At 55.0% G+C, this 14,061-nt stretch overlaps 1 protein-coding gene across 10 annotated transcripts in view; it reads right to left on the bottom strand.

Moving 5' to 3' along the window:
- NCOR2 (nuclear receptor corepressor 2) overlaps window positions 1-14,061 on the bottom strand; it is a 239,145-nt gene that overhangs the window by 89,687 nt on the left and 135,397 nt on the right. For all 10 annotated transcript variants that reach the window (XM_055550325.1, XM_055550328.1, XM_055550331.1 and 7 more), the window contains 5 exons: window positions 13,522-13,694; window positions 12,266-12,359; window positions 8,993-9,171; window positions 5,458-5,512; window positions 2,993-3,091 (listed from right to left, as the gene is read on the bottom strand). In XM_055550325.1, the coding sequence (XP_055406300.1) occupies window positions 2,993-3,091; window positions 5,458-5,512; window positions 8,993-9,171; window positions 12,266-12,359; window positions 13,522-13,694 (600 nt within the window). The remainder of the gene's footprint in view (window positions 1-2,992; window positions 3,092-5,457; window positions 5,513-8,992; window positions 9,172-12,265; window positions 12,360-13,521; window positions 13,695-14,061) is intronic.

Raw genomic sequence — 14,061 nt, 5'->3', positions numbered from 1 at the left:
CAGCCTGTGCTCTGCGACAAGAGAAGCCACCGCAGTGGTAAGTCCTCGCACTGCAACCAGAGAGCAGCCCCCGCTTACTGCAACTAGAGAAGGCCCAAGGGCAGCAATGAAAAACTCATCCCAACCAAGAATTAACAAATAAATACCATTTTATAAAGATAAATTGGATAAAATTTTTTAAAAATCAGATCTGACAATACAGGGCCAAGTAGTCAGCTGGAGCTGATGAGGTACAAGCTAGCTAGTTAACCCCAGGCCTCACCATTCCCTATTGTCTCCCATGGATTCTCCATCTCTTCATTCATTTAAGACCCTGGAAGGTACTCAGACTCCTGCTCCTAAGACTCTCAGGGCACTGTGCACTCTCTCTTGCCCTGGTGCTCTTGTACCTGCTGTTCCCTCTGCCCAGGTCACCCTCACCTCTGTCCTCGTCCTCCAGGGGGGCTGCTCCTCAACCTCATCTTTGGGGCCCCTTACTCGATGGAGCCTCTCAGGCAGACCCCTGGCATGCTGACTTGGAACCACCCCTGTACACCTGGTCTAGATGACTGGGCATGGAGCCGCCAGCATCAGCACACAAGCGTCCAGTGGACAGACGAGTCAGCAAGCAAGGCATAATGAAAAGCATGGCAGCCAGGACCAGGGGCGTCAGGCACTGACAGCCCCCCACCCCCCAGGACTCCTCTGGAGATACCCCCTCCCTAAGGTGACACCAACACACAGTCTTTCTTTGCCTCCCTCCATGCAAACGTGGCTTTCAGCATAAGGTGAGGAGAATGGCCCTGTCTCACTCTATCTGACTCAGAACACTTTCCTCTCCTGAGCACCCAGCCCAGCCACAAGAAAGGGCCTCATGAGCCCATCCACAAGGTCCCTACAAAGGTAGGGGAGCAGGGGTTCTGGTACACAAGAGATGCTCAAAAAATACCTGGCGATGTTCTTAAAATCAATCTAGAGGCCTGATTTCCCCCTTTGTTTAGCCACAGTCCACGCCATGCCCTACTGCCTCTTATGCCAGCATAGTTAGGCTCTCTGCCTGGCATTTATTTGAGTTCTTGCCTCTCATTCTGGAGAAGGCAATGGCACCCCACTCCAGTACTCTTGCCTGGAAAATCCCATGGACGGAGGAGCCTGGTGGGCTGCAGTCCATGGGGTCGCTAAGAGTAGGACACGACTGAGCGACTTCACTTTCACTTTTCACTTTCATGCATTGGAGAAGGCAAAGGCAACCCACTCCAGTGTTCTTGCCTGGAGAATCCCAGGGACGGGGGAGCCTGGTGGTCTGCCGTTTATGGGGTCACACAGAGTCGGACACAACTGAAGTGACTTAGCAGCAGCAGCAGCCTCTCAGTCTAGAAAAGTTCCTAAACGCACTTCAATTTCTAACACGCGGCAACTAGGTCTTTAGAACTGACTCGCTCCAAGCTAGTACACCTCAGTTTTACGCATCTGTAAGATGGGTGAGCAGGCTGGCCAATTGTGGCCGTGCTAAACCTAGAAGAAAACCCTGTCCTCAAACCAATCACAGCCACCCTTCAACGACTGGGCCCACAACAACCAATACTCTGTCTCAATCATTTTGGCCCAATGTTCAGGATGCAGTAAGGGGCTGTCTATTGCCCCCTGCCAAGACTTGCTTCCCTAATTACACGTGGCTTAGCCAACAGGGGAATGGACTCACAGTCCTGAAGCACAGTTTCCAGAACGCAAGAAAGGAGACAGGGCATGTAAACCAACCCCTCAAAGGCTGTGGCCTTGATCACAGAGTAGCTGCTTCACAGCGGACACTGGAACCCCATGGGAGATGGCTGGACTTGACACCCTCAGGGTCCTGTCCCTGCTGGCCTCGGAAAGGAAAAATGCCAATGTCAGCGAGCACTCACCTACCAGAACCTTTGAGTCTTGCTCTTCCGTCCTGCTAATTCTGACCTTCGTCCCTTTCCCTTGTCCGATCTCCCAGGCCAGAGGCCCCAGAGAAGGATATGCCTCAACTAGTTCCAGTCCAGCATGTAACAGCAGTGTCCAGTGCCTTCTGCAGGGTCCCGCCTACAACCCCCTGCCTGCAGCACAAGTCCACCCTAGTATCTCCCAGCATTCCCTCCCGCCTTCAACCTCAGTACTCCCAGCATCGGCTCAGGGCTGATTCTCATTAGCCCAAAAGTAAGACTAATCCTTCCCCATCCCTCTGTCTCCCCGACGCCAAACACTCATGAGCCCCCTTAAAAATGTGTGCCACTGACCCCCATCATCTTTAACATATTTACTAATTTTTTGTTAAACAAATAGCGTTTTTCTCTAACTCAGTGGTCAGCAGACTTTTTCTACAAAGGACCAGATGGTGAATATGTCAAGCTTTGCAGTTTGTCATGACTATTCAACTCTGCTGTTGTAACAGAAAAGCTGCCATGGTAATTCCTCAACAGGTGTGTGTGGCCCTGTGTCAATAAAACTTTATTCACAAAACAAGTGGCTGGCCTGACTCACCCAAGAGCCTCAGTTTGCCAAGTCCTGCTCTAACTTAAATCATCCCTCAGTCATATACAGTGATGTTTGAAATATGGCAATTTCAAGTACTGGCTACTCTTTTCCTTCAAGAATACATTACACCAAAAACTATTAAAAATTTTTAAATGTTAAGTTTGTGAGCCAGTCCAAGTCATCCCAGAAGCCCAGGCCTTGGTCTGGGAATGTGACCCTATTCACCCCAGAGTCTATGGGTCACCAAGTCAGCTGTTCTAGAATTTTCCAGGCTAAAGATGGAAATGGCCATTTCTCCCAGCTCTCTTCCCTACTGTTGGGGTACGACAAATACCCCCAGAGAGGGTCTCCCAGCTGCCACTGAGAGGACCCCAAATGAGGGACCCACTGCTGAGAAACATGTGGAAACATCACTGCAAGTGGCAGTCAGGCCTGCCAGCTGCCAAGCATGCTGGGAGTCAGCTGCAGAGCATGCTGGGAACCCATCCAGAAGCCCGCCCTGCCCCCTTCTCACCTGGCTTTTGCCGCGGCGCCGGTAGCTCCGCCTCACCAGGCTCTTATAGTTCTCATTCTTCTTGGTCAGGTAGTAATAGAGGACACACTCAGCCACTGTCTGCAGGACAGAGAGAGAGAAAAGACTTCTGAGGAGTGTGCAGTGTGTACAGTCGGAGCAGGAAGCCTGGGTTCAAATCCCACTTCCCCCACACACTGGCTGGGTGACCCTGGCTAGTTTACTGAACCTCTCTGGGCTTTGGTTTTCTCACCTGTGTCATGGGAGTACTATACCACACACTTCATAGGTTTGTCATGAAGACCAACTAAGTTAATATACTTATGTGTAAAGGACTTAGGACCACAGAGCACGCACTGCAGATGTGTGACCTCTCCGTATGGTGGGTGCTGCTACTGTTCGCAGCCGCGACGATAAAGCCGTTACAGGCCATCCACTTGGGAACAAGGCCTCCAGCTCCCCTGGGGTCTCCTTCCTCTCACGCCAGTTTCCTCCTCCCTCATACTTGAGGCCCTGAGTAACCTCTTCCAAGCTTCGTGCATCCAGCCTAATGTCCCCATGCAGCTCTTCATCTCTTGGGACATTTCTTTTCTCTGTCGTGGTCTTTTCCATGTGGACCTGACACCTCCGCATGCTCTCTGAACCCCACCACCTCCTCCTTGTCCAAATGAGACCAGTAAGAGGGCATCACCCACAGAGAGCAACTGGAGGACAGAACGCGATGATGCCACGGCCTGGGCCCACTCCAGGTGACAGCTCGCTTATGCCGGCAGCCATTACTGACATGATGTAAACTGTTTCTGTGATGCCCGGAGCTGGTGCCAAGCCAGGAACTGGCCTCTGAGGGGCAATCCATGAGGGCTGCTGGGTGCAGAGGCGGGCTGGGCCTCAAACCCCTGTGTCCTCATCCACTTCCTGCAACGGACTGTGAACAGAGGTGACTCCCAGGCTAAACCTGACCACATGCACGACCCGCAAAGTAGTTCGGAATAACATTGTATAATCAGATGCCAATATCTGCACACTGGGGGATGTGGGTGTCTGACTTCCCCCTGAACAATTCACGAGAGTGCCTTCCTGCGTTGGACAACCAATGGGCTAGCCCTAAACCTTAGTTGCCCCTGTGGGTGGGCACGAGCTGGCCAGTACACTGGGCTCCCACCCTGCTATTGGCCTCACTCACCGTGAGGGCACACCAGTCCCCAGAGGCACAGCAGGCGGCTCCAGTTTAGACCCTCTGGAAGCTCTATTTGAGTCTCAGCTTGGGCTGCCTCTTAGCCAAAGAACACCATAAAGTTTATTCTCCAGCATAGAGACCTCTGATTTCCTCATTCAAACAGCGCTGCTCAATTACCAATGTCTGAAATCCCTGCTTGAATCTCCGGGGAGCCCCAACCTAGAGTCTCCTGCATTGTCCACACCCCTAGTAAGAAGCTGTCACTAACTCAGGGGAGAGGCTATTTATGGGCTTGCTTCTCTACACTGGTTTTTCAGGCCGGGAGAGATTTCGCTTCCCCACGCTGCTCCATCTCCCTCCTTCTATGGGTATCAGTTCATTAAGGGCAGATGTTGGGAACAACTGTTACCCTTTAAAACACCCGCCTGGATCCTGCTCCAACTGCCCTCCCAAAATTAGAAAGCGTGAGGCCTCCACTAGCAGGGTATTTGCAAAGCTAGGGGTGGGCAGACACCCCCACACTGAGAAACAAGATTCGGGGAAATGCTGCTTTAAACACCCAGACAAGCAGCTCCAGAAAGTAAACCTTTTCAGGAAGCTTGTCTGGCTCCACCCCGATGATGCTAGGGTCCAATGGCAGACTCTGACCTAGGGCCATGTCCAGCCCAGCCTCGTGGGTGCACAAAAGGGGGCGTTACCATTCCCTAGGACGTTCTGTGTCCACCTGCCAATAGGGAGCTGGAGCAGAGAAGGGCACCGCCCCTGTGGAGCTCCAGTGTCAGTTCTTCATCAAGTTTTATCCAAAGGGGATGAGGACTTTGCCAGCCACACGCGTCGCTTGGCATAAGGTGTGTCAGCATAGAGTGACCATCAGAGGGACCTAGAAAGGTCATTCCATCCAGCGCCCTGGAAGACCAGCACTCTTGCCCATAAAGCCTTAATTAGGATGCCAGGCACAGCACAGCTTCTAGAACCCAGGCCCAATCTGCCAGGATGCTCGCTGCCACGTCGGAGGAGGAGCTGGTGCACACAGCTCTCCTGGGGTTTCCCAGCCTGGAGCTCCGCCCCCGAGGGCCCGGGAGGCTGGGGCGGGGCCTGTGGCTGCTCCCAGGAGGGAGGCAGGAGGGAAGCGCTGTCAGACACAGCAAGGAGAGCAAGGGGCCGGCAGGCAGAGGCTTCGTGGGTGGGGAGGGAGGGTCCTTCACCAACAGCCCAAGCGGCTACCCGCAGGAGTGGACGCCAGAGGGGAACGGGGAGGGGCGGGCGGCGCTGCACTCCTGGGCAGACTCACCTTCCTCTCCAGGAATGATGCGATCAGACCGAAGTTCTTGGGGTGCTGCATGAATCTGCGGGGAGAGAAGGGCGGGCCTGAGACCAGGCCGAGGGGGGCTGCCCGGCTGGGCGGCCGCCGAGCTCCCGGGCGCCTGCCATCTCCGCGGGCCCGGCTGGACGGGCGCCGCCCCACTCGGAGCAATTAAGCCCAGGGGGGTGTGGGAAGGGCCGCGGCGGGCGGGACCGAGGGGTAAGAGAGGGCGTTCCTTGGAGTGAGTCACTGGTTTTAGCGCCTTTGAAAATACATTTGTTTGTCCTGCTAGAGGCGGGTTCCAGGAAAAATGAGGACATTACATGCAGCCCTGTGGTGGGGTTCCCCCCCTTTTAAAAATCTGCTTTTGTTTCTATCTCCGGCTGGGCCTGGGAAGCTGGGCCTCGCCCGGACCACACGGGGCCCCCACGGGCGAGGTCGCGGCGCAGAATCTCGAGGCTGCCGGGCCTCCCCGGGAGAGATGGGAGCAGAGGCTCCGAGTGCCCGCAGGGAGGCGGGCAGGAGGCAAGCAAGCCCAGGAGGCGGCAAGAAGGGACCGAAGTTGGAGGGGTGGCGGGGAACTGGCGCCCCACCAACTGGCTTCCTGCGAAGCCGAGAGAATTACTGGGAAAGAGCTGGGCCAGGCTGAAATGTCAGGGCCACAGGAGCAGGCGGACGGCGGGGGTGGAGATGTGGGTCACGGCTGCTGGGGCCCCGGGGATGCTGGGCGGGGCCTTGGCTGCCCCCGCCCCCGCCCCCCCTCCCACGACACACCACCGCCCCGCGGCCTCCCTGGGGAGGGAAGAGGCTGCTGGGGAGGCAGGGGCCCCGGGTCCCCCACCCCCACCCCCAGGGAGTCCGGGCCAGGGCTGGCGATCATCCTGCCCAGCCCTCCAGATGGTTGGGCTGGAGGCCAGCCGGCCCCTCCCTGGCTCCCCAACCAGACACTGGAGAATCCGGAACAGCCTCTTCTGTCTTCCCAGAGGAAGCCGCGAGTCAGGCAGGCTTCCCGGCCTGCAAGCCCGCCTCAGGCAGCTTGCAAAGCTGGAGGCGGCCTAACGCCCTGATTTTCCAGACAGACAGAATCTTCCCTTTCTCTCCCTGCCCCTGTGACACTTCCTTCCCCCACCCCCCAAAAAATATCCTTTCCTCGGGGTTTCCCCAAGCCAAGATGGGGCCCCCAGGAGACCAAGAAGCAAACTCAGAAGATTCCCTTAGGTCAACTGTTCCACCTCCCTCCAACCTACACCTGTATCCTCTGAGAATGTTTACTGAGAATTTACTCTGACATGAGGCACCTCGACAGCCAGACAAGGAGGCACTGAGGCTACACCCATTTTACAGATGTGGAAACTGAGGCTCAGGGAGGCGAAGTGGCTGTTCGAAATCACAAGGCCCACTAAGTGAGCTCTACGCCACTGACACACGATTTTCAAAGCCCCTGAGTGCTATAACTTCCCCTGAAAAGGAGCGATCACCTGGGACCCTGAAAGACACAAGCTGCCAAATTGGGTCTCAGCACACATCAGCCCAGCCTGGGTCCCCCATTCTTCAGTTACTGTACTAACAGTATGCAATCATTGGGTCAGAACAGGAAAGCTCCAGAAAGGCCAAAACACAGAAAGCACCCCCAGAAACCTCTTAAAAAAAAGAAAAAAAAAGCATAAATAAAAATAGGAAACATGTTAGGGGGATTTAAATACCTAATGCAATAGTCATTCTTGGAATCCATGACCATCCCATAGTTGGTTCTTAAAGTGTAAAACACCTAATACAGAGGACTGATTCAACGGCAGGGCAAGCACGTCTGTGAGCATGAGACCTAGACAGGAGCCACGAAGTATCTGGGTTTCCTGTCTCTGAGCAGTAGTCCCCGAACACATGTGGAAATTGCTCCCAAAGCCCTCTTTCCTGTGGAAGACTGCTGAATCTGTGTTAGGTGCTCAAGGGGGCATTATACCATCCCTCTATTTTTATGTATGTTTTAGAATTTCTATAATCAAAAGCCATTAAAAAAAAAGCAAAACAATACTTTCCATACCAAGAGCCTCTTTAGTCGCTTCTCCTGTATTTCCAAGTCTTGGGATTGCACTGGCTGACACACCCCAGCCTTGCCCATGACCCAGAAGCATCCCCATCTCGGGAGCCCAGTTTGGCATTTTGGGGTCACTTGACCCTACAAAGGGCAGAGACAGCCTCAGCCCCTATGGCTGGGTGGCTGGAGAAGTTAAGTTAATGACCCACGCAGGTCATCTCTTTTGAGGAAACTCTTGGCGATGAAAGAGGTGATGGGCGTGGACATCCAGCAGCTAAGCCCCCAACGCCCTCCTGGTAGAGTGCTAAGGTCTCCACCTGTCCCTCAGTTTCCCACCCATTTTCTTCACAGGGGTCCTCAGTCCTGTGAAGGTACAATGTGCTCAGGATGGGGTTCCCTGGGACACACCTTTTGAATCTAGTGGGGGAAAGGAGGGCTTTCTCCATCTGGCCCTTCACTCATCTCCCCAAAACAGTCATTCTGCTCTTCCATTTTAGAAGCCCCAGCTTCACCTCTGAGCATTCACATCCTGCCTCTGCTTCCCAAAGCACTCCCTAATCCCTGATTCCGTCTTCCCTCTCCCCCGACAAGCCTCTCAGTTGCAGCTGAGCCCGTGACCTGAAGCTGGGGGATTCTGAATCCTGCCTCCACCCTTTGCCAGCTGTGTGACCTTTGTTAAGTGTCTTAACTTCTCTGAGCCTCTGTTTCCTCCTCTGTGTAATGCGGATGGGTAATGCTGTTATGGGGGATAAGCGGGACAAATGCACAAACCCCAGAAGACATCTGTTTAGCATCTGTGATGAAGGAGGTGCTCAACCAATAGTCACTTTCCAGATAAAATGAAAACCAAAGTTACCGGCCAGCCACATGCCCTTGCCCACGCCTTCAAGACCAGCCTCGAAGGCCCTCCTGCCTTGTTCTTCTAACACACACTGACTCATTTCACATAAAGCTTCCCTGACACTCTGTACTAGTCCGAATAGTGTCCCCCCAAATATCTTGTCCTCCCAGAACCTCAGAATGTGGCCTTATTTGGCAATGAGATCTTTGTGGATATAATTAGTTAAGATGAGGTCATACTAGAGTAGGGTGGGCCCTGAATCCAATGTGACTGGTGAATTTATAGGAAAAGCAGAAGACACAGAGAGACACATGGGAAACAAGACCATGCGAAGACAGTTGAGATGGAGGGATCCATCTGCAAGCAGAGGGGTGACAGAGATCTCCAGCCACCACTGGAAACCAGGCTGGAAAGGACCCTCCCTTGGAGCCTCTAGAAGGAACCACCCTGCCCACACCTTGATCTTAGACTGCTGGCCTCCAGAACTGTGGGAGAATACATTCCAGCTGTTGTGAGCCACACAGTTGGTGGTCACTTGTCGTCACAGCCCTGGGAAGCCAGGGCAAACCTCAAGAAGACAGGCTTCCCAGGATAGGGGAGGGTGGCCTTGGCCAGGCCCCCCTCCACCCCACCAACAGGGGACTCACTTCTCCCGGAAGGTCTCCTTCTCCTGCTCACTCCACATGTTCATGACCTGGCGGTCTTTGTACACCTTCATGGGATCATCCATGAGCCCATTCATGTTGATGAACTTGATCCGCTGCTGGTCGGCATCATACAGCATGGGCGGGATTACGGCCAGCTGACGCATCTGCTTCTCCAGATTCTGGAAGGAAAATGGAGATAATGGAGGGCACCACCCTGGTCAGAAAATGCAAGAGGACAAGGAGCTGGGGACCGGGCCGGGGAGGGGACAGGGTGCTCCTGCCAGCACAGGGGAACCCAAGTGAATGAGCAGAGGGTAGGGATGCTCCAAGTCAGAATGGGAAAACACAAAACCAGAGAGAAAGCGCATGATGGGTTAAAAAATAAGAACAGGCCCGTGCAGGGGGAAGGGAGAATTTAAAGGCAGCCCCAGACAGGTTTATGGTGGGCAGGGCTGTAAATTCAACACAGAGAGCAACAGTCACCTTATCTGCAGTAAGAGGGGAGTGATGAATCTTCCCTTTAGAAATGCAAGTGCCATAAAACACTGCAGGGAAGATGTGCAACCTGGCTGGCTCAGGGACGGGGCTGCCCACCCCCACCCCAGGTTCAGAGGGCATGCGGTGGGGGCGAGGGGCTGCCTTGCTCTGGCAGGGCCCAGCGAGGCTGCAGAACTATTTCCTCACCAGCCATCCACCTCCAGCCCCGGATTCTGCTCCTTCAAGCGTGCCCACTGGGGACCAAGCCTGCCCAGCCCTGTGCACAGCAGGAGTCGGGCGGCCTCACTCCTAATGCATCGGGGCAGCTATTAAGAGGCTCAGAGCCGCCACTCAGCTGGACTCATTTCCCCAAATCTCTGCAGCCAGCCCATTACTGGCGATTAATTACCAATCTCCGGAGGCAGGCGAGGGCCCCGGCCCAGCCAAGGTCAGCCGGTTCAAAGGATCTGCTGCCTAGCCTCCCACATCTAAGCGCTCCATTCAGTGCTGGGGATTCCCAACAGAAGCAGGGGAGCGCAGTGGGGGCACAGCCCTGACCTTGGCTGAGAGGAGGATTCCCAGGGAGGCCTGAGCCTCCCCGGCACTTGAGCAGCCCTCCAATACCATCACCTCCCTGTGTCCCTCGCCTGCATGAGACACACAGTCCTGGCAGATCCAAGCCGGGTTCCTCTTGGCAGGAATCCCCACCCTATTCCATGGTTCCACCCACAGTGGGCTCGCACCCTGACTACTGCAAGCTCCCCCAAAATCGCGAGCATCTCTTTTCCTGCCCAGCCCCCTCCTCGCTACCCTCCCAGGGAACCTCAGGTCGGCCTGGACTGGGTGAACAGTTGCTGCCCTGAATTCCCTTTCTGACCATCACCCTTAAACACTGTCCCCTCAACCTCCCCCAGGGACCCTGGTGGCTGCATTCTCGTGTGGCCAGGAGCTGGGGAAGTGGTCTTCTGGGATGGGGGTGGTGCTGGAACACTGAATAAGCTGAGATGCCATGCACCCTGCATCAAGCAAGGAGCCTGCAGGAAAGGGTCACCCTCTTCCGGCTTCCACGTGCCAGTGTGGGTTGTGTACTTGGCCACCATCGGCGGGACAGGAGCCGGAGCAAACCCACAGGTGTGAACAAAGGTGTTCCGAGTTCTGCTTTCTGCAGACTAGAGGGTGTTCAAAACAGGGCCACATCATGTGAGGTTTTAAGACAAAGGTTTGGACTTCGGCTTCCCTAGTAGCTCAGATGGTAAAGAATCTGCCTGCAATGCAGGAGACCCAGGTTCAACCTCTGGGTCAGGAAAATTCCCTGGAGGAGGGCATGGCAACCCACTCCAGTATTCTTGCCTGGAGAATCTCATGGACAGAGGAGCCCGGCGGGCTATAGTCCATGGGGTCATAAAGATTTGGACATGACTGAGCAACTGACAGTTTGGCTTTCACACTTTTCCCTGGCAGTCCAGTGGTTAAGACTCCTCCTTCCAATGCAGGGGGCAGAGGTTCGATCCCTGGTTGAGGATTTAAGATCTCTCATGTCGCCAGGCGAGGACAAGAAAAAAAAATTATTTTTTTAATTAAAATTTATAAAAATAAAATGAAAGCTCTTTTTTAAATAGCCAGATAGTCCAAACTACCTGCATCAAACTTGCATGAACAGCCTGGTGAAAATGCAGATTTCTGAGTTCTGCCACCCCAGACTGGCTAAATCAGAACCGCTGGGGGTGTGGGCCTGGGAAATCACAATTCAAGCTGGATGTCCCCTCCCCAGGACTCCTCAGTCTGTCCCATATGAGACTCAGTGGCCTAGGGCAGCACCACCCAATAGAATGTTCTGCAGCGATGCAGGTGTTTATGGCCTGCTCTGTGCAGCATGGGGCCACCAACCACACGCAGCTTCTGAGCACTTGCAATGCAACTGGTGATGCTGGAGGAACTGAGTTTTTAATTTTATTTCATTTCTGGTCATCTCCATCTAAATAGCCACATGCAGCTCGTGAGCAGTGGCTGCACTGATCTGGAGTTGTTAATACCTCCCAGCTGGACAAAAGCTCTCCCTGGACACAAGGCCCAGGGGAGGAAGAATGTGTTCCCCTCCTTTTGTGAGGCCCCCTCCTTTCCACTGTGATGTTGGGAACATGGAGGGGAGGATGGGGAACTGACACATGAGATGCTTGTAAGACCTGGGAGGGGGCAGGGCTGGTACAGGAGCAAATGCCTCCTCTCTCTGCTCCCTGGCCACCTCTGGGCTCCAGTGACCAGAGCCAGGGTCACCTGGCTGATAGAAGCTCATCTGGGAACTCTTGATAGAAGGTCCCCGGCTTGGTGAACAGCTGGTGAGCTGGGAAACCCGCCTCTGACCCTGGTTCTGGACAACTGGGAGGCTGACCTACAAAGCACCACCCTCAGGCTCCTGTGCCCTCTGGCTTCTGGCTGGGTTCAACCAATGGGAAGCACTGAAAGTAGACAGGGAGCAGGGGAGGACTGAGAGGCCAGGCTACTTACTCGGCCGTGGCGTCATGACGGGGTCCCTAGCTGTGACCCTTCCTGGCTATGTCCTGCCAGGTGGCCCCTCCTGCATGGTCCCGGGAAGGCCTTTCTGCCCACTCGGCCTGCAGGCCCGGGGACAGCCAATGGCTACCCCCCTGGGGCCTCCAGATCCCTCCTCGGTTCCGCCCCACATTCAGTACCAAGCCCCTTGATCTCAACCACCCAGGTGAATTCTGTTTCCTGCCAGACCCTCTCCCTGGACAGCGCACACAGCGGGTGGAGCTGAGGTCGGGGTCAAGGACTTACCTCCTGCTCCGAGAGGCCATCGATGATCTCGGACACCTCGTGCTCGCTGCGGGCGGCCGACATGGAGAGCCCGCTGCCCCGCTGACCCACCCTACTGGAGATGGAAGGCACACACTCAGGACCGGCCCCTCGCAGCCGGCACAGCGGCACAGCCCCGAGCCCACAACTTCCCCAGAGGTGGCGTGTGGGCAGCGGGGAGGAGCCAGGCCTCCCACACCCACACGGATGGCCCCAAGCTGAGGGGGTCTGGGGGAGGGATGGAGCACCCCCACTCTCACCCAGAAAATGCCAGAACCCTTTTTCTCTCCTAAGATGCCCCCCACAAAAGACCAGCTACACAGATACATGTACAAAGTCCAGCCCTGCCTCTTCACAGCCTCTGGCTCCATGTCCTCCCCTGTAACCTGGGGATAAGGTGGTACCCGGCTCCCAGGACTGGGAGCAGGCATTCAGTAAGATATGGGACGTGAGCATCCAGTAAAGAGTGAGAGCCAGAGACTTCCCTGGCTGTCCAGTGGTTAAGACTCTGAGCTTCCACTGTGGGAGGGACATGGGTTCAATCCCTGGTCAGGGAACTAAGATCCTACATGACATGTGGTGTGGCAAAAAAAAAAAAAAAAAAAAAAGACCCATGGCAAATAATCAAGGGCTCTAACAGAAAGAGGAGACAACATGCAGGGATAACTTAAAACTAAGAATCATATAATAATAAATTTTCATATATTTATTTTAAAAAAAAGAGTGAAGCCCATCACCCCTGCTCACAGCCCATTGCCTTATCTGTGTGACAACAGAAACCACACCCACACGCCATCAAGCACCTACTGTGTGCTGGGCACTCCAACACAGGGTTGCACCCAGTCCTTATGCCCGCCACGTGTGACCAGCATCCTTTCCCTTTGACCTACACCAGGGATCTCACACTCGGGGGCCACATAAATGAACAAAGCTGGGGTGGGTACCAGCCCATGGCACACCAGAAGGAGAGCTCACTCCATCAAAATGGATTTAAGTTTCTTTCCAAGAAGTGTTAAGGCCAGGCAGGTGCTGAGTGACACACCCAAGGACCTAACTCGGCCCTTGGCGTGCAATTCGAGACCCTGCCATGCTTTTCTTTTTCATGCCAGCCAGGGGTCCTCTATGGACAGTGCCGCAAGCAGACCCAGGTCCTGGGAGGCAGGGAAGGAGGTGGTGGCGGGCGGGGGTGGTGTGGAGAGGAGGGTGAGGGGCACGAGTGGGCCCGGTCTTCAGCTCACCTCTGCATGCGCTCCTGCAGCTCCCGCTGCTTGCGGATCTCGGGGAACTGCTTCTCGTAGTACTCGCGAACCTTGCTCTCCTTGGCCCGCCGCCGGGGATTGTTCTCGATGCGCTCCACCTTCTTCTCCCAGGCCTCCATGAGCTGGTCATAGCGCTGGCAGAACTTCTGTTCCTGGGGAGACGCGGGGGAGCCCTGTGGCAGCTGCTCCTCCTACATCCGACTGAATGCACCCCAGGGCTCCCTGCTCTGCCGTGCGCACGGGCAGGTATACGATCACACACGGGTGCACGGGCAGACACACGACCACGCGGAGACCGGGGCAGACCCAGGCCACGGCCTGCCCTAAGGATCCGGCTGCCTTGCTCCCTGGGGTGTGGGCCACCCCCACCCCCAGCCTTTCTCTAGAAAGGCCTTATACTATACAGACGCTTCCAGTCACATGTAGCCGTTAAAGCTGAATCATGTAAAACTAAGTCGCGTTTAAATGCAGGTCCCTGGTCCCCCTGCCACTGGGGCCAGGGCTACTGTCTGCAGTGGG

The sequence above is a fragment of the Bubalus kerabau genome, chromosome 16 (assembly GCF_029407905.1).
Source record: "Bubalus kerabau isolate K-KA32 ecotype Philippines breed swamp buffalo chromosome 16, PCC_UOA_SB_1v2, whole genome shotgun sequence".
Taxonomy (NCBI): Eukaryota; Metazoa; Chordata; class Mammalia; order Artiodactyla; family Bovidae; genus Bubalus; species Bubalus kerabau.
Note: the sequence above shows the minus strand (reverse complement) of the source record. Positions and strands in the feature narration are given on the sequence as shown.